At 48.7% G+C, this 19893-nt stretch overlaps 1 protein-coding gene across 17 annotated transcripts in view; it reads left to right on the top strand.

Moving 5' to 3' along the window:
* The window catches only part of LOC105473807 (histone deacetylase 4), a 354143-nt gene extending 342494 nt beyond the window's left edge, over positions 1-11649 (top strand). For all 17 annotated transcript variants that reach the window (XM_071073705.1, XM_011727858.2, XM_011727860.3 and 14 more), the window contains 3 exons: positions 5016-5100; positions 6224-6365; positions 6703-11649. In XM_071073705.1, coding sequence (XP_070929806.1) covers positions 5016-5100; positions 6224-6365; positions 6703-6742 — 267 coding nt within the window. In that variant the 3' untranslated portion in view covers positions 6743-11649. The remainder of the gene's footprint in view (positions 1-5015; positions 5101-6223; positions 6366-6702) is intronic.
* The last annotated feature ends 8244 nt before the right edge of the window (positions 11650-19893 follow it).

Genomic DNA, 19893 nt, shown 5'->3' with positions numbered 1-19893 from the left:
AAGGCCCTCTGGAGAACTGTCCTGCAGGCTGTTGGGTGGGTCCAAGGCCCCCCGGAGAACTGTCCTCCAGACTGGTGGGTGATAGCTGGAGACGAGTGTTCTCCTCCCTGTCCTCTGGAGGAGTGGAGGTAGGATCAGAGTAATCTGTTCCTTGACTGGGAGGACTCTCCTAGGCCACAGGTTTACTTTGGGTGAAAATTTTAAATTACGGATTCAGTGACTTTAATAGGTCCATTTAAGTTTCCTATTCCTTCTTAATTTTGAGAAGTTAGTTACATTTTACCAGAAATGTCTCCATTTCAACCAAAATTTCTTCAGATTTCTTGGCAAGAGTTAAGTGTCCCCAGTTTCCTGCCTTTTACATCTCTGCTCTGCCTGCAGCCGGGGCCCCTTTTCGTCCCTGGGGTCGTCCCTGTGTGCCCCCCCGAACTTGGGTTTCCTCCGTCAGTCCTGCCGGAGCTTGTCAGTTTAATCAGGCACTTCCGAGGATCCATCTTCAGCTGCAGCATCCTTTTCTCTTCTCAGAATTTATTTGTCTGCTTTTCCATCTATTTTCTTTACTTCTTGCTTCAGGACCACTGTGTTCTCTTGCTAACTTCTTACATTGAATCTGTAGTTTCAGTCTTTCCTGATGTGTGCAGTTAGGGCTGTAAATGGCTCCAGCATGGCATTCAGCCACGTCTCGCATCGTGATAGGTAGCGCTTTTCATTATTTTTTGGTTCTCGGCATTTCCTGATTTCTATTATGAGTTCTTCTTTGAGCCACGAGTTGGTGTGTTTTCTAATTTCCAAACATAAGGACTCATGGTTCTCTTTTTGCTATCAATTTCTAACAAATTGCACTGTGGTAAGAAAAGGAAGCGTGGTTGGCCTTCACTTTTTTGTGGAGACTCGCTTTACGGGCCAGTGCGTGGTCAGCCCCCAGACATTCCACATGTGTTTGGGATCACGTGTCTTCTCCGTCTGTTTCACAGAGTTCTATTTGTGTTCATTAAGCAGAGCTTGCTAATTGTATTGTTCACGTTTTGGTTTTCCTGACTGACGATTGTCTGCTGGGTCTGAGAAAGACATGACAAAGCCTCCCTTGTCCTCTTTCCGTTGCACCCTTTTTAGACATTTTAAAGCTGCTTTACTAAATGTAGACATTTAACATCATTTTGCCCTTTTGTGATGAATTGAAGTTTTATCACAGTAACCTTCTGTGTATCCAGTAATGGCCTTTCCCTTACATCTTTTGTGCCAGATATTGGAGCTATGACCCCAGCTGCCCTTTGGCCAGGTTTGCCTGCCTAGCATCAGTTTTCCTGTGTGACTTTCAGCCTTCCCCTGAAGTTTCAGATGTGTCTCCTATAAACAGCAAAAGCCTGGGCAGTGTATTATTTTCATGTCCTGTCCAGTGGTCCGTGCTTTAAGTGGAAACGTGGGTCATTTGCCGTTAGTTTGATCCCTTTTTTCAGATGCCTTTGTACCATCTTACTTTATTCTTTGTTTGTCCCCATTTCCTGGAGCTCTTTCCTTTTTCTCTTTTCTCACCTTCTCTCGGGGTAGTTGAGGGTTTCCTGCATTCCGTTTTTTCCTCTACTGAGTCCAAAGATATGCAACCTATTTTCTTGTTTTTCATTCGTCATTTTCAACAAGTGGAGCATGTATTCTCCACACAGTCAGCGTCCTGACTCCCGCCTCTATGCAAACCAAAGCCGGGACTGGGCCAGCCCCAGTTAGGGTGCTAGGGTGCCAGGGTGCCAGAGTAGACACAGAGCACCCCAGTGGATATCCTTCCACTGCAAAACTACTTGTTTATCAGACATTGAAATTGAACCAGGGCCGTGAGTGGTTTTGTTTGTTTCACTAAATCCGGCAGCCCTAGCTCCAGTGCCCCATCCCAGGTTATATCACTGACTGGTATTTCATTTCCTTCTTTCTTTTGTTTGATTTCACTGATAAGACACCATTATTATTGCTCTGTGTCATCCATCTTCATCCAGGCTCTCTCTCCTGCACTTACATCATTTTCTTGGCTCATCGTTCCTTCTCATTTCTCACACTGTCTTCTAGGATTATTTTCATACAGCCTTAACTGTAATACATCCACTAGAGTGTCCCTTGGGAAAACACTCATGTGGTCAACTTCCCCAGCTCATGTTTGTGAGGAGGAAGTTCTTTATCTCACCCTTGTTCTTGGATGATAGTTTCACTAGATAAACAATTCTGGGTTGACAAGGATTTGCTCTTGACACATTGAAGATCTTAAGCCACTGTCTGCTTGTCTCCATTGCTGTTAAGAAGTTGGTGTGTGGCTAATGGCTACCCCTCTGAAGATTCTGTTTTCTCTAGCAGCTTTTATAATTTTATTTTTGCTTTTGATGTTCTGCAGTTTTACTCTGCTATGACTAGGTGTGCATTCCTGGTTTTTTTTTTTTCCCCCTGCTTGGGTCTCAGATCTTCCATGTTAGGTTCATAAATCTCTGGTTGTTTCATCATACAGTAATGTCATTTATTTTTAATACATACTCAGCATATTTACTTTTTATAATTTATAACTGATGATTTCAATAACTGCAGTCTTTAAGGATCTAATCAACATTCTTAATAAACTTAATTTTTAGGTAGTTTAAGATTTACAGAAACATTGTAGAGATTATGTACAAGTTCCTCATATCCCCCTCGGAAAACGTCTTCTACTGCGAACCTCTTACCTCGATATGAGTCATTCGTCACAACTTAGAAACCAACGCTGGGCCATGACTATTAATTCCAAAGTGTATTCGATGTCACCAGCTTTACCGCAGCTGCCCCTTTTCTATTCTAGGGTCCTGTCCGGGATCACACATCACATTTAGTCATTTCGTGTCTTTTGTCTCAGTCTTCCATGGCTGTTCAAGGAGCACTGGCCAGGGATTTTGCAGACTGTCCCTCAGTTTGTGTTTGAGTTTTTTCTCCTGGTTCTGTGCCTTGGGGAGGAAGATCACAGAACCACGATGCCGTTTGCCTGTCGGATGTGCTGCCAGCATGGGTCACTGACCTTCATCATTTGCTGAGAGTGATGTTTGCCGGGTCCTTCCAGCATTGGGTTACACTTTTACTGCCTTTCCAAATGTATCCTCTGGAAGAAAGTCACACTCAGCGCAGCACACACTCGGGGACAGAGTTGGGGAGGCCTTAAGCTCCATCTCCTGGAGAGGGGAGTAGGTACGTGCGTTACTGGAAATGCTAAAGGATTTGTCTCAGCTCCCTGTGTATTTAGTTACTTGTTCTTATCCCGGTGAACTCCTGGGTATCTTACACTTTGGGTCATGCTTCAATACCGAGGTGTTTATTTGGCTGCTCAGCTGGTTCCTGCTCTGGCCCTGGGGCACCTTTCAGACTGGCCCTGCGTGTCCTGTGATGGACCCGTCCCTTGACCTTCAGGCATGTCCTGATTTCCCAGCTCCACAAGGTGGTCCAGGCTCTCCTTGTATTTTCCCTGCCCCAGCCTTGAACCGAGCCGTTGTCCAAGGAGCCCACTTCCCTTCATTGGAGAATGGGATTGGGAACCTCACTGGTCTCTGCCGACCCAGGCTCGTGCTGGCTCGCTTCTGTGTTGTTTGGGGTTTTTGTGTTTGGGAACTCATGCGTCCTGGAAGTTAACCGGCTGCACTCATTTGAAGCCTGCTGTGGGGATGTGTGCCTCCAAAGAGGCCCTGCAGTGGTTGCTGCCTGGCGCCCTGGCCTGGCGGAGCTGACACTGTCGATAGTAGCTGTCCATTCACAGTGTCTAGAGCCAGGCAGATTCTCAGGGCCACTTTGTCTTTTCTCCTCTACCCAGAAGCCAGAGTTAAAACCCAAACGCTCCTTCCGATGGCCTCTGTGGGACAAGTTGTTGTGTGTCTGTCCTCGTTCACCCATCCTTTCCCAACAGTGGTCTTTCCAGGCCCAGCCTGCACAGCCCAAGGCTGGCTCCAGGACACCTGGGGACATGGGTGCTATGGCCCCCTGGATCAGGTCCAGCTTTGTTCCAGACCCAGCAGGTTTTCCCTGGTTTTGTGGGCTTTTCCAGTTATTTAAATGTTCTTGAACTGTTGTATTTCTATATTTTTATAATCTTTTCAATCAACCTTTTTTTAAATTTTTATTTTGAGACAGGGTCTCACTCTGTTGCCCAGACAAGAGTGCTGTGGCACAATCTCGGCTCACTGCAGCCTCCACCTCCCAGATTCAAGGGATTCTTATGCCTCAGCCTCCCGAGTAGCTGGGACTACAGGTGCACACCACCACGCCTGGCTAAGTTTTGTATTTTTAGTACAGATGGAGTTTCACCACGTTGCCCAGGCTGGTATGGAACTCCTGACCTCAAGTGATCCACCTGCCTTGGCCTCCCAAAGTACTGGGATTACAGGCATGAGCCACTGCACCTGGCCAGTCAACCATTTTTAATTGTTGTATTGCAAATGCTTTGCCCTGTTGCCCTGTCATTTACCTATAAACTTCTTCCCTGCTTTTATCTGCTGCCAGTACTTAGGGAAAAACTTGGTGTGCAGGATTCCCTCTGAGAGATCTGACTTCTTCTTCCATTTCATCTCCCCCAACCCCACCTTCCACTGCCCTGAAAGAAAACCAAGATCAGGGGATATTCAAACATTTTTATTTATTAATGAAAGACAAGGAAAAGGAAAGTGATGAAGTAAGCATCCCTCCCCCTAATGTAACCCTGTGGCATCGATGGTGGATACCAAGCTCACATGCTGGTGCCAGCCCATTCCTGGGGGCCGTCTTTCTTCCTGCTACTTGTAGGAACCCACAAATATACCTTATAGTGCCCTAAAAAAATGCCTACATAAATCCACTTTTACAAAAAAGTTATATAATAAATGCCACAGCACATTTGACTTTTTAAAGTTATTTTTTTCTACTCTATGGGCAAATGCACCCCACAAGGGACTCTGTGCTCAGGAAACAGTTGCAGTCTCGGTACACCCCATCTAATGCACGTGTGGATTATATTGGCAGTCTTTATATTGTTACGTATTTTCTTCCAGCTTGATCCTCTCCCAGAAAAGGTTTTACAGCAAAGACCCAATGCAAACGCTGTCCGCTCCATGGAGAAAGTCATGGAAATCCACAGTAAGTTGCCTGGCCGGGTGCTCACAGGGGACACGCTCCTGGTGGCGGGACCCCACTGCCCCACATCCCTGTCCCCCTATACCCCCAGCTCCTCTCCATCCCACTGCCAGCTGCTTCCCCAGGCCTGCAGCAGGAGGCCTTGCTTTCAGCTGCATTTCTTGAGCTAGTAGAGACTCACATTTAACTCCCACTGGATTTTCCCCGGCCTACTGGGATGGTTCCATCAGCCCATTTTGTAGGTCTAGAGAATCAAGGCCCAGAGAGTCTCAGTGTGAAGTCACTTGCTCTAGGTCCCCAGCTAGCAGTGGGAGCCATGGCTATGAACCTGTACCCTGGGGACTCCGGCCTCTTCCCTGGACCAGAGAAGCCCACGTCCTTAGATCAAACCTTTGGCCCTGCAAAGAGGCAGGATGTAGGCCCTCCGCGTTCTGGCACCGACCCTCAAGGAGTGGGTCCTGGGTGCAAGGGCGTAGCATGCAGCCTGTCTCAGAGGCACCTCCCACACCCTGTCATTGTTGCAAGCCCAGCTTCTCTTGCCTTTGAGATGACCCAGATGATTGACTGTCTACACAAGCAGGTGTAGTCCAGAGCTTGACTCTCCATTTCCCTGTGTGGGGGAGTCCTGGCCTTAGAGCCCTGAAGCTGACCCTGGGCCAGGCCCAGCCCTCCACATACACCCGCTTGTACCTGATGCAGGACCCCTCCACCCCCAGCCTCTGTGAGGGCCCAGGCAGAAGATCCCTCAGCCCCAGCAACAATCCACCAGCTCATCTTCTCCCAGAGATAGGAAGGCTCAACCCAGCAGGCTGGCAGCCCCCACTCCTGAGCTCCCAGGGCAGAAAGGAGCGTGGAAAGCCAGGCCCACAGGAGCCTCTGTCTGCAGTCCTAGCTGCTCCTGGAGGGACTCGAGCCACTCACGATGGGGAAACATTTCCAGAGATTCTCGGTCTTCGCGAGCTTGTAGCCATGCAGTCCTCTGCTTCGCGTCTCTTCAAAGACGGGTGCTTTTAAAATCATAAGGGATCAATCTCGTTTGAGGCTCAGGGTCCCGCAGGACCCTCCCGGGCCGCCGTGCATCCTGCTAAGGTGTAGTCACTGAGCGACCTTCCTCACCCCACCCCAGGCAAGTACTGGCGCTGCCTGCAGCGTGCAACCTCCACGGCAGGGCGTTCTCTGATCGAGGCTCAGACCTGCGAGAACGAAGAAGCCGAGACGGTCACCGCCATGGCCTCGCTGTCCGTGGGCGTGAAGCCCGCCGAAAAGAGGTGAGCACCTGCCCTGCCGGCCACCTGCCCTGCTGCCCACCTGCAGGCTCACCCAGCCCCACTGTGTCCAGGGACACTCTGTTCAGGGTCAGAACATTTATGGCATGTGCCATGCCAAACAGACTAGAGACAGGCCAGCGGGGCCCCCTCCTTCTAGTGCCAAAGCCCCTTAGAGACGCATGAGGAGCGTTAGATACTGAACAGATGGACCCGGTGCCCCCGGGCCTGGGTAGGCTGGCGGGTGGGGCAGCGCACAGCCTTTAACCCACATTCTGTTCTCTCCTCTCTGTGGTCCACCTGCCCCACGCCCCGTCTCTTTCTCTTGCGGGATCCACAGACCAGACGAGGAGCCCATGGAAGAGGAGCCGCCCCTGTAGCACTCCCTCGAAGCTGCTGTTCTCTTGTCTGTCTGTCTCTGTCTTGAAGCTCAGCCAAGAAACTTTCCCGTGTCACGCCTGCGTCCCACCGTGGGGCTCTCTTGGAGCATCCAGGGACACCCGGCGTACAACAGCCACGGGAAGCCTTTCTGCCACCCAGGCCCACAGGTCTCAAGACGCACATGCACACCTGGGTGTGGCAGCCTCACAGGGAACACGGGACAGACGCCGGCGACGCGCAGACACACGGACACGCGCAAGCCAAGCACACTCTGGTGGGTCCCGCGAGGGGCGCCGTGGAGGAAAGAAGCCTGTGGCAACAGGCGGCCGAGCTGCCGAATTCAGTTGACACGAGGCACAGAAAACGAATATCAAAGATCTAATAATACAAAACAAACTTGATTAAAACTGGTGCTTAAAGTTTGATTATTACCCACAATTCCACAGTCTCTGTGTAAACCACTCGACTCATCTTGTAGCTTTTTTTTTTTAAAGAGGACGTTTTCTACGGCTGTGGCCTGCCTCTGTGAACCGTAGCGGTGTGCGGTGGGGGGTCTGCACCCGGGTGGGGGATGGAGTGACCTTTAAAGAAAACAAAACTGGACAGAAACAGGAATGTGAGCCTGGGGGAGCTGGCTTGAGTTTCTCAAAGCCATCGGAAGATGCGAGTTTGTGCCTTTTTTTTATTGCTCTGGTGGATTTTTGTGGCTGGGTTTTCTGAAGTCTGAGGAACAATGCCTTAAGAAAAAACAAACAGCAGGAATTGGTGGGACAGTTTCCTGTGGCCAGCCGAGTCTGGCAGTGCTGGCACCGCGAGCTGGCCTGACGCCCCAAGCACGGGCACCAGCCGTCATCTCCGGGGCCAGGGGCTGCAGCCCGGCGGTCCCTGTTTTGCTTTATCGCTGTTTAAGAAAAATGGAGGTAGTTCCAAAAAAGTGGCAAATCCCGTTGGAGGTTTTGAAGTCCAACAAATTTTAAACGAATCCAAAGTGTTCTCTTCTTACACGTCACATAACGATTGAACATCTCCATCTGGTCGTGAAGCATGTGGTAGGCACACTTGCAGTGTTACGATCGGAATGCTTTTTATTAAAAGCAAGTAGCATGAAGTATTGCTTAAATTTTAGGTATAAATAAATATATATATGTATAATATATATTCCAATGTATTCCAAGCTAAGAAACTTGATTCTTATGAAATCTTGATAAAATATTTATAATGCATTTATAGAAAAAGTATATATATATATAAAGTGAATGCAGATTGCCGAGGTCCCTGCGAATGGATGGCTCTCAAGGTGCTTATGGAAAGGGATCCTGATTGAAATTCATGTATTTTCAAGCTCCAGATTGGCTTGATTTCAGATCGCCAACACATTCGCCACTGGGCAACTACCCTACAAGTTTGTACTTTCATTTTAATTATTTTCTAACAGAACCCCTCCCGTCTCCAAGCCTTCATGCACATATGTACCTAATGAGTTTTTATAGCAAAGAATATAAATTTGCTGTTGATTTTTGTATGAATTTTTCACAAAAAGATCCTGAATAAGCATTGTTTTATGAATTTTACATTTTTTCTCACCATTTAGCGATTTTCTGAATGGTAATAATGTCTAAATCTTTTTCCTTTCTGAATTCTTGCTTGTACATTTTTTTAACTTTCAAAGGTTTTTAATTATTTTTGTTTTTATTTTTGTACAATGAGTTTTCTGCAGCATATGGAATTGTTGCCGTCAGAGTTTATTTTCAGAAAGTGAGAGGAGGGACCGTAGGTCTTTTTGGAGTGACACCAACGATTGTGTCTTTCCTAGTCTGTCCTAGGAGCTGTATAGAGAAGCCCGGGGCTCTTTTTAACCTTCAACACTAGTAGTATTACGAGGGGTGGTGTATTTTTCCCCTCTGTGGCAGGGGCAGGGAGGGTCACTTAGGATGCCCGGCCACCCTGGGAGGCTTGCCAGATGCCGGGGGCAGTCAGCATTAATGAAACTCATGTTTAAACTTTTCTGACCACATCGTCAGGATAGAATTCTAACTTCAGTTTTCCAAAGACCTTTTAAGCATGTCAGCAATGCATGGGGCACACGTGGGGCTCTTTACCCGTTTGGGTTTTTCCACTGCAGCCACATGGCCAGCCCTGGATTTTGGAGCCTGTGGCTGCAAGGAGCCCAGGGACCCTTGTTGCCTGGTGAACCTGCAGGGAGGGTATGATTTCCTGACCAGGACAGCCAGTCTTTACTCTTTTTCTCTTACAGTAACTGACAGTCACGTTTTACTGGTAACTTATTTTCCAGCACATGAAGCCACCAGTTTCATTCCAAAGCGTATCGGGTTCAGACTTGTGGGCAGAAGTTCAGACACACCGTGCTCAGGAGGGACCCAGAGCCGAGTTTCGGAGTTTGGTAAAGTTTACAGGGTAGCTTCTGAAATTAACTCAAACTTTTGACCAAATGAGTGCAGATTCTTGAATTCACTTGGTCATTGGGCTGCTGACAGTCAGCTCTGAGACAGTGGTTTGAGAGCAGGCAGAACGGTCTTGGGACTTGTTTGACTTTCCCCTCCCTAGTGGCCACTCTTTGCTCTGAAGCCCAGATTGGCAAGAGGAGCTGGTCCATTCCCCATTCATGGCATAGAGCAGTGGCAGGGCCCAGCTAGCCGGCTCTTCTGGCCTCCTTGGCCTCATTCTCTGCACAGCCCTCTGGGGATCCTACCACCTGCCCTCTTACCCCGCCATGGCTTATGGGGAGGAATGCATCATCTCACTTTTTTTGTTTTAAGCAGATGATGGGATAACATGGACTGTTTAGTGGCTAGGTTATCAATGGGGAGACTAAATTCTAATCTCATTCAAATGGAGACATCCTCTGTGCAAAGACCTGGCAGGGGGAGGCACGTTTCATCTGTCAGCTCACTCCAGCTTCACAAATGTGCTGAGAGCATTACTGTGTAGCCTTTTCTTTGAAGACGCACTTGGCCCTTCTCCACAGCAAGTGTCTGGGCAGATGGCAGAGGATCTGCCTCGGCATCTGCGGGCAGGACCCCACCAGGGAGGGTTATTTCGTGTGCTCTCCCTGTGGGTCCTTGGACCTTTAGCCTTTTTCTTCCTTTGCAAAGGCCTTGGGGGCACTGGCTGGGAGTCAGCAAGCGAGCACTTTATATCCCTTTGAGGGAAACCCCAATGACGCCACTGGGCCTCTTGGCGTCTGCCCTGCCCTCGCGGCTTCCTGCCGTGCTGCAGCGTGCCCACGTGCCCACGCCCCACCAGCAGGCGGCTGTCCCGGAGGCCGTGGCCCGCTGGGACTGGCCGCCCCTCCCCAGCGTCCCAGGGCTTCGGTTCTGGAGGGCCACTTTGTCAAGGTGTTTCAGTTTTTCTTTACTTCTTTTGAAAATCTGTTTGCAATGGGAAGGACCATTTCGTAATGGTCTGACACAAAGCGAGTTTGATTTTTGCAGCACTAGCAATGGACTTTGTTGTTTTTCTTTTTGATCAGAACATTCCTTCTTTACTGGTCACAGCCATGTGCTCATTCCATTCTTCTTTTTGTAGACTTTGGGCCCACATGTTTTATGGGCATTGATACATATATAAATATATAGATATAAATATATATGAATATATTTTTTTAAGTTTCCTACACCTGGAGGTTGCATGGACTGTACGACCGGCATGTCTTTATATTGTATACAGATTTTGCACGCCAAACTCGGCAGCTTTGGGGAAGAAGAAAAATGCCTTTTTGTTCCCCTCTCATGACATTTGCAGATACAAAAGATGGAAATTTTTCTGTAAAACAAAACCTTGAAGGAGAGGGGGGGGAAGTTTGCGTCTTATTGAACTTATTCTTAAGAAATTGTACTTTTTATTGTAAGAAAAATAAAAAGGACTACTTAAACATTTGTCATATTAAGAAAAAAGTTTATCTAGCACTTGTGACATACCAATAATAGAGTTTATTGTATTTATGTGGAAACAGTGTTTTAGGGAAACTACTCAGAATTCAGAGTGAACTGCCTGTCTCTCTCTTGAGTTGATTTGGAGGAATTTTGTTCTGTTTTGTTTTGTTTGTCTCCTTTTATCTCCTTCCACGGGCCAGGCGAGCACCGCCCGCCCTCACTGGCCTTGTGACGGTTTATTCTGATTGAGAACTGGGCGGACTCGAAAGAGTCCCCTTTTCCGCACAGCTGTGTTGACTTTTTAATTACTTTTAGGTGATTTATGGCTAAGATTTCACTTTAAGCAGCCGTGAACTGTGCGAGCACTGTGGTTTAAAATTATACTTTGCATCGAAAGGAAACCATTTCTTCATTGTAACGAAGCTGAGCTTGTTCTTAGCTCGGCCTCACTTTGTCTCTGGCATTGATTAAAAGTCTCCTATTGAAAGAAAAAGAAAGCGAACAGTTTTTGTTTGTTTGGTTTTTTTGCTGTGTGTGCTCCATAGTGGAGGCGCTATTTTCCAATTGATGAGAATGACAAACATATATAATCTATCTATCTATCTATCTATCTATAAAGGGGGCTTGAACCTTACTCACCCAAGAGCTTCTTACGGAATGTGGTAGAAAACCAAGTTGTAACGACACTGTAACCTACTTGATGCCTGTTCGCGCCCGGCGTGAGCTCCGCACTGGCCGTGGCCACCATTCGCCTCTGTAATTTAATCCGTTTCTCTTGGATTGTCTGGACGTGCCCAACGGTTCTTTCTTTTGCTCAGTGGAGTTGGAGGTTTTGTGTTTGGTTTTCTCATTCTTGTCTTGTTTTGTGTGGGTGGATTTTCACTGACCAATGAATGATATCCTCTTCTGACGGTCAACCTCTTTCCACTTCACTGGAGTCCAGTATTCTGTACCACATCACGCAATGTGTTACTCTTGTGGTGTAAATAAAGACTGCGTTACTTGCCCTCCCAGCTCTGGTTTCTGCCCGTGCACTCTCTTCCTCATTGGCTCTCGCATGTCTGGGACCCTGTGGGCCGAATGGCCAGTGCCCTGGGTCCCATCCAGATGGTTGCCTGGGAATCACTGGACCCCATGGGGACGGCCCCTAGGCCCAGACCAGCGGCAGACCCAACCCCCTCTGCCTATATAATCAGGTCCCATAGGAGTGTCTTCGTTTTAAATGTCCAGTAATTTAAATCTTTACATTATCTTCTCCCCCAAAACACTTACCAAGCCATGGTGAGCTGGAAATAATCTTGGAGAGAACAAGGCCAAAGAGAGAGGCCCAGGACCCACGCCTAGCCACCTGCCCACAGCCGGGCAAACACACTTCTGAGACTGGAGTCCAAACACCAGCCACAGCTCCTGACCCTCGGGAGCGCCCCTTCCCAGGCTCCCGCATCCAGTGACTAATCAGTTGGGTGCAGAGCAGTGTAAGCACCAGGCCATCTTGGCCCAACTTAAGACAACTCAAGACCTGCTGGCTTCCCGGAAGGTACCTGAGCCCCTCCCTAGGCTGATTGCCTTCCCTCCTCCCCTGTCACAGCTGCCAATCCAAGGACACCTTAACCACCTTGCACACCGAAGCCCACCCAGTCTGCTTCCCAGAAACCCAGCCCAGGCACCCAGGTTGCCCCTGAGCCCCCGAAAGAGGCCTCTGGAACAGAGGGCCCTGCTGGTCCCCAGGCACAGCCGTGTGGCAAGTGGGGCTCAGTCGGCCCCAGTATAAGAAGAGGTACTTGGAGCCTGAAGCCACTGAGGCTGGAGTGATTTTGTTATTGTTACTGATTCAATTGGCATGTTTACTGGTTATAGTATATTAGTTATCTATTGCTTGCAATAGATTCCCTCGAAATTTAACAGCTTCAAATAGCAGACATTTATTACCTTGGAGTTTCTGAAGGTCCGAGTCCGGGTACATCTCAGCAGGGTCCCTGTCTCATCTTCCCTGGGGGTCTAGTCAAATGCTCAGCCAGGGTTCCTCTGGGGGCCCAGCTGCAGGGGGACCAGGCTGGGGGTTGGCCTCCAGGCACATCCCTGTGGCTGTGGGTGGCCACCTTCCCTGCCTGATGGGCGTCTCCACAGGGCCGCCTCGAGGCCTGGCCATCGGCGTCCCCCACGGCACGTGATCTAGGAGCAAGTGGAGGACGCACCAGGAGACACAGCCAGTCTTTTAAATAGCCTCATCTCCGTGGGCATAGAAACCAGTCCAGGAGGCCAGCCCACACTCATGGGTGAGGCTTTCTCTGCTCAAGGCCCAAGGACCCTCAGACTCAGATCCCACTGCGCTTCCCTGGGTTCGTCCGTCTCACATGCTAGAGTAGAGATTTGGAAACTGGTCTACTCCTCTAGCCCAAGAGATGAAGACATCATCGCTCCCCAGTAAACAGGTGGAATGAAGGGTTCCAGGGTTGTCTTCTCCACCCATTTGTTTCATTACTGGGGCTGTGAACTAGAAAGCTTTATCTATTTTGGGATGCTAATCCTTTATCCATCATAAATTTATAGTATCTTCTGGTCTTTAGATTCTCCTCTCTCTGTCTCTGAAAAAGTCAGACACATACAGAAGTGGGGGACTAGTTGAGGCCCTGTGTGTTCATCAACCTGCCTCAACAGCTGTAAACACTTCCAAATGTGTTTAGTCTACCCCCTCCTCACCCCAAACAGGATTGTTAGGAGGCAGCAGCAAATCCCAGACATCTTATCATTTCATCTGTAAATATCTCAGTAGATTTCTCTCAAAGATAAAGACTCTTTTCTTAGACAACACAGTATCTTATCACGCTGCCAAAGTAGGCAGTTTCATATCGTGATCATATTCAGCCCATGTTGAGATTTCCCCGTTGTTTCAGATTGTCTTGGGGTTTTTTTCGTCGTTGTTGTTGTTACTGTGGTTTTGTTTTTTGTTTTCTTGCAATGTATTTGCAGAAGAAATCCAGCCATTTATGCATTTGTACATCCACTGTGCCCTAGCCCTTTCCCCTGACAAGTATAGGAGGCAGGTGGGGCTAGAGCACTGGCCAATTCAGGCTCACACCCCTAGCAGAAGCCCCTCAGAGGTGGGGCCCACCCTTCTTTGACGTGGCCACTGGGCCCATTATTTCATTGGGGGTTTGAAGGCGGTGATGCTTTCTTGCCATTCCATTTTCACAAATGAGATACTTAAATGCATTCACATTCACAACAAGCAAGCAACTGTTATGTCAAGTCTCTAGGCCCAACACCTTTGTTTAGAAAGAAGTAAACACGTAAAGGTTACAATTACAAATTGAAAAGGGTTTCCACTCAGGGCCCCATTGATTCGAGATCTTTTAGTCAATAATTTATGGATGGTATTATTATTATTATTATTATTATTATTATTTTAGACAGAGTTTCACCCTGTCGCCCAGGCTGGAGTGCAATGGCACAGTCTCGGCTCACTGCGACCTCTACCTCCTAGGTTCAAGTGATTCTCCTGCCTCAGCCTCGCAAGTAGCTGGGATTACAGGCGCCTGCCACCATGCCCGGCTTTTTTGTATTTTTAGTAGAGACGGTATTCCACCATGTTGGCAAGGCTGGTCTCAAACTCCTTACCTCAGGTGATCTGCCCGTCTTGGCCCCCCAAAGTGCTGGGTTTATAGGCATGAACCACTGCACCCAGCCAAGGATGGTAGTATTATACGGTACTATATATATGAGACTTTAATATATATATACTTATACTATATATATGAGACTTGAATAATATATGAGACTTGAAGTTTTATTTTTAAATGCACTTAAAATTTCTATTTAAAAGGAACTCCCTGGCCAATTAAACTGTTTTGTTGATTTGATTTCAAATGCAATAACATTTTATTTCTCTGATAGTGATGGAAAATAAATTCATATGAAAATGTGGGAAAAAAGAAGTGTGGCATTGTAATTCATGCAAGTCTTGGGATTTATGCACAAAAACTAAAATGCTGCCATGTTCTCAGTTTTTTATGCTGCTTAAAAGTTTTTGTCTGATATCTGAGTGTACAAAAAATGGAAACTCAGGTTTGCAACTAAATTGTGCTATAATTTCAACACATATTGTCTTTTACATCAGATTCTCAGGAAGCGCAGGTCATAATGCAGCGTAGGAGGACCCAGGAAGTGGTTCCACTGAAACTTTTTGGGTGCAGTTTTAGGGAGTTGTATGTCCCTGACATACTCTTAATTTCAGTCTGGATTCAGTTGCTCTTTGAAGTCACACTGAATCCCTAATGGGTACTTGGGGCCTCAGACTAATGTGTTATAATGTTGAAGTTATTAATAAAGCCGCTTTGGAAAGTAAACAACTCCCAGTAATGGGCAGTTAAATATATGACAAAATGACAGAGGATGGCAAAGCTAATGTCTGCGTGGGTGACACACGTCTACCGAGCCCACCACAGATATTCGCAGGGCCTGGGGCAAGGGTTCAAGCGGAGACAACCATATGCCCAAGTACGTAGACACAGATCAAGCTCCAAAAGTGTTGTACAGAAATATGGGCTCCTCGCCACCTTGACAAATCCACCTCCCTAAAGACGCAGGAGGCCAGGCTGGAGCTGCGGCTCTCAGCCTCCCAGGGGCTCTTGGTAGCCTCTGCCACCGCCTCCCTCTTCCTACTCCTGCTGGGGAGACCACAGTCCACCCCCTGCCTAGCTGTTTCTCGGGCCCTCTCACCTGGCACCAGAACTCAGAATGGCTCCTTAAGGGTTCTCCCCAGATGCTGCACACAGCATTTCTGCCTAAGAGCCCCTGGGGCTCATGGCCACAGCAGCTGCAAGCAAGGCCGGGCTGTGCCGTCCTCCACAGGTACCCACGTGTCCAGGTGGAAACGGCAGCTCTGTCGTTAGAGAAGAAAGGGAGGGTGGGCACCGAGAAACACCAGAGTCTCTGCCACAGAACCAAGAACAGCTGCAAACCTCACCAACACACGAGGAGCCACTGCACCCAGCACCCACAACCCCAGGGCCTTCCAGGAGGTCCACACTCTACCCAAAAGACATCTGTGCCAGTGGGAAGGCAGAAGGTCAGGGATGGTGCCACCTGGACTCTCCAGGTGGGCACAACCAACTAATGATACCAGCGAAGGTGGCCAGCCCTTACAACCACATTCCGGCCAGTCGGAGGCTCTCTTCTTTCCTAGAATCAATCGTGCGAGTCTTCTCCAGAGACGAAGGTGGTACACACAGGTCCAAGGTGAGTATCATGACCAGAAGGAAGTCATCAAACGGTATCAGAACAGGAACTGGCACTGTGCTGTCTGGCTAGTGAATTACTGGGGGACTAAGGATAAAAGGTACCAGGACAGTTCTACAAGTAATGGCTGTGTGCACAGCCACGAAGTTGATGAGATGCTGTTCGAGCAATCACTAGAAATACAAAAAGACATTTCCAAGAGATGTTAGGCCAGGTGCATACAGCAGAAATAAAAAATAATCTCAAGGATGAGCATCGCGGATTCTCCTGCAAGCTCCAGGTGGGAAGGGCTGCTGAAGAGGGAACGGATGAAGCGCCACAGTGGGCAGCTCTCTAGGCGGCACCTCTCTGACTTGGTCCCAGCTGGCAGCAACGTGGCAGGAGGCACCAGGTGTGCCGCACGAAACCGGAGAGCTTCAGCCAGCCAAACCCAGAGGCCCTCATGCCTCGTTAGAAAGGCAAGAAGAAATGACAGTTATTCCGTACGAGTCCGTTCTCACACTGCTATAAAGAAATACCTGAGACTCGACAATTGATAAAGAAAAGCGGTTTAATTGGCTCATGTTCCCCAGGCTGTACAGGAAGCATGAGGCTGGCATCTGTTCAGCCTTTGGGGAAGCCTCAGGAAATGTCCAGTCATGGCGGAAGGGGAAGCAGGTATGTCTTCCACAACTGGAGCAGGAGCAAGACAGGGGGAAGGGGCCACACACTTTTAAACAACCAGGTCCATGAGAGCTCACTCATTCACTCCACAGTACCGAGGGGGCGGAGCTAAGCCATTCATGGAGCTCCGCCCCTGCGATCTGGTCACCTCCCACCAGGTCCCAGCTCCAACCCTGGAGATGACAATTCGACATGAGATTTGGTAGGGCACAGATGCAAACCGTATTCTATTCACAAACCAGTTACCAGGAAATCCATTCTAAATCTAGACTTCCTCTCTGTCTTACCATCACAAAACCGAGTTTTAGTCAAAGCCAAGTTTGGTGGGCAGGTGGAAGAGGCTCCCATGATACTAGGAAGTTTGTTCCAGTAGTTCCAAGAACCGTGCAAATCAAAAAAGCTGCGACAGGAAAACAGGTTTGTTGTATCGTCTGTTTTAGGAAGATGCGTCTTCGTGCAAAGTGTGGGCTCTCCTGGTACCGGAGGTGGCTCCCCGCTTTCCAGCAATGATCATGAAGATGGAACATCTGATTCGGTGCTAACGAACTCCTCACATCCAGACAGCCCGGCACACTGATTTTGAAAAGGAACAAGGCCAAGGGCATTCTTTTGCCATGAAAAGTGTATTTCCAAGGAAAATGTGGGGCCCGTTTGATTCTCTTTAAAGCACACGTAGAAGTCGACTTTGTAGACAGCTTTGAGCCGCTACACCTGCGACCCGTTTGAGTGAGAATGTCCTCATGAGCCTGTTGGCTTCCACTATCCCACCCAGACAGCTTCCATGAAAAAGTTTAAAATCAAGGTTAATGGAGTGATTAAATTGAGATATATTTTTTTCTAGCAGAGAGCACCCTCCAGAATCACTACACCTGGAGATGAGGCTAGTGACAGGCCCAACGCAGGGCCCGTATGGTGACAGGGGCGGTCTTACCACTACCTTCGGTGAGGGCTCGTGTGTGGGGCCTGGCGTCGACATGACTCAAAGGTAAAGCTTCCCAGGTTGACATGACACTGGTGGGAGTGGGTGCCCTGAGGCTGGTGGAGGTGGGGAGGGCGGTTGACTTTATCACAGGATTCTGTCTCCTTCTGGGTATGTTCGAGATTTTCCATAATGAAAAGTTAAAAAGAAGCAACAGAAATAAGAAATCACAAAAGAAGAACGTTGATAAATGTGACTAAGTAGAAATGTGAAAACTTCTAAGGCGATTTAATAACCCCAGTCTCGATGAATGGAACTTACCACACCAACCAGGAAGCAAGACAGCCAGGGCCAGTGTTGACAATCTGTGCACAGCTCGTAGAAATGTTTTAAAAACCATGGACAGATCCCAAAAGACGAGACACAACTGTGCGATAAACATACAGAAAACTAACAAGCCCTGTCTGCAGTTTTTAAAATTACAAGTAGCCGGGCGCGGTGGCTCACGCCTATAATCCCAGCGCTTTGGGAGGCCAAACCAGGAGGATTGCTTTAGTCCAGGAGTTCAAGACCAGCCTGGGCAACATGGTGAGACTCTGTCTTACAAAAAAACTTGGAAAAAAAAAAAAATGAGCCAGGCATGGTGGTGCACACCTGTGGTCCCAGCTACTCGGGAGACTGAGGTGGGAGGATTGCTTGAGCCTAGAAAGTCAGGGCTGCAATGAGCTGTGATGACACCACTGCACTGTAGCCCGGGCAACAGAGTGAGACCCTGTCTCAAAAAATAAATAAAATAAAATTTACAAGCAGAGGTAAAAGAGAAAGATGATTTGGGGCCTGTGTATATTTCAATGATCTATCCTGTTAAATGCTGGGGAGGGTGTGTGGACATGAATGGCCCTCAGGGCCACAGCCGGGGGACCATCACCATGAGAGGCTGCAGAGCCCTTCAGAGCCTCACAAACGACTGTGCCCTGACCTGATGATACTTCTGGGCATCTGTGCCCAGGACATAAACATTACGGAAAACCTCTTATGTCCAAAGATGCTCATTTCAGCATTATTTAATGAACAACTGGAAACACCTGGGAATATTTAACAGCTGGGAACTGGGTGATGCTTAGGTGCTCGGTGAGTGGGCAGCATCTGCAGCGGACGACTGACCAAGGCTGCCCTGTGAGGCGAGACTCACGGAGGGCCGGCCGCCCACGGACCCTGCCTGTGTTAAGACAGTGTGAGGGAAAAGCAACCAAAAACCCATCCATGCCTTCCGAGGAGGCTGCGGGGATGGGGGCTGAAATCTTTGCAGGATCCTCTTTGAGTTCTAGACTGTGGATCCCTAAGTTTCCCCTTTTCTGATGTAGGAGTACACACCACCCTTAATTCATGGTATTTACATTTGTGAGAATCGGCTTTAAAGCTGCCCTTCCTGCCTCGGCCACAGAACACAGTTTCCTCAAGGAATTAATAGCTGCCCCAAAGAAAAAAGGTAAAATGCAGGGACAGTATTTTCTAGCACATTCCTCTGAGCTCTCTCACCCCCAATCCCAAAGGACATCCGGTCCCCATTCCCCCATGTGCAGAACATGCCCAGAGGAGACCTTGGCCTCAGTCAGGTGGGCAAAGCGTCCCTCTCCCTGGGGGGTGTGTCTGTCTGGCCAGCCAGGGCAGCCCTTGCCACCAGAGAGTCCGTAAAGCCACTTGGAGCTTCCAGTCCTCCACAGTAAGAATGCCAGGCCCCAGGCATGAGGGTGACGCAGGTGGGACCGTGTCGCCTGACCTGCCACTCTTCCAGATGGGACTGTCCTGAGAATGGCATCAGGCTAAGTGCCAATAAAGGCACTTAGCTCAGTTTCTGGCCACAAATGGCTATTATCAATGTTGTTATGGACACCACAATGTCTGCTTTGTTCCACAAAGTCCTTGTTTGGAAGACAGTTAACAGTAGCTCTTGGGGGAGCCCCAGGGGCCGCTGAGATGCACCCCCAGCGCCCCTGCTGAACTGAAGCCACTTTCTACTTCCCAGCTCAGCCTCAGACTCGGCCTCCAGCCCTTTCCAGAAACCGCCCTCAGCCTGAGAGAGAGGGGTGCCTTCAGGGTAGCCCACACTTTAGGAGCAGTCCACGTGGGATTACAGAGGGCAGGGCTGAGTCCACGGGGCTGGCTGAGGCCTCTGTTGAGACTGCGTCACAGCTCAGCACCTCTGCCCGGCCCTGCCACCTCCCTTCCTTCGCATGGGAGGGGCTCACCAGTACCCCCAGTGAACCCGGGGTCTCAGAGCCGCCTGAGGAAGACCTAAACTGCACCACGAGAGGGGGGAACAGAGGACACCCCTGTCCCTTCAGTGCCACAAATTCTAAGATAAATTTCAGAAAGGTGAAAACAAGAAAAGTTCACATTGTGGACAGAAGAGCAGAATTATGAGTTCTCAGTCAAC

The sequence above is a fragment of the Macaca nemestrina genome, chromosome 11, assembly GCF_043159975.1.
Source record: "Macaca nemestrina isolate mMacNem1 chromosome 11, mMacNem.hap1, whole genome shotgun sequence".
Classification (NCBI taxonomy): Eukaryota; Metazoa; Chordata; class Mammalia; order Primates; family Cercopithecidae; genus Macaca; species Macaca nemestrina.
This window is presented reverse-complemented; position numbering and strand designations above follow the sequence as displayed.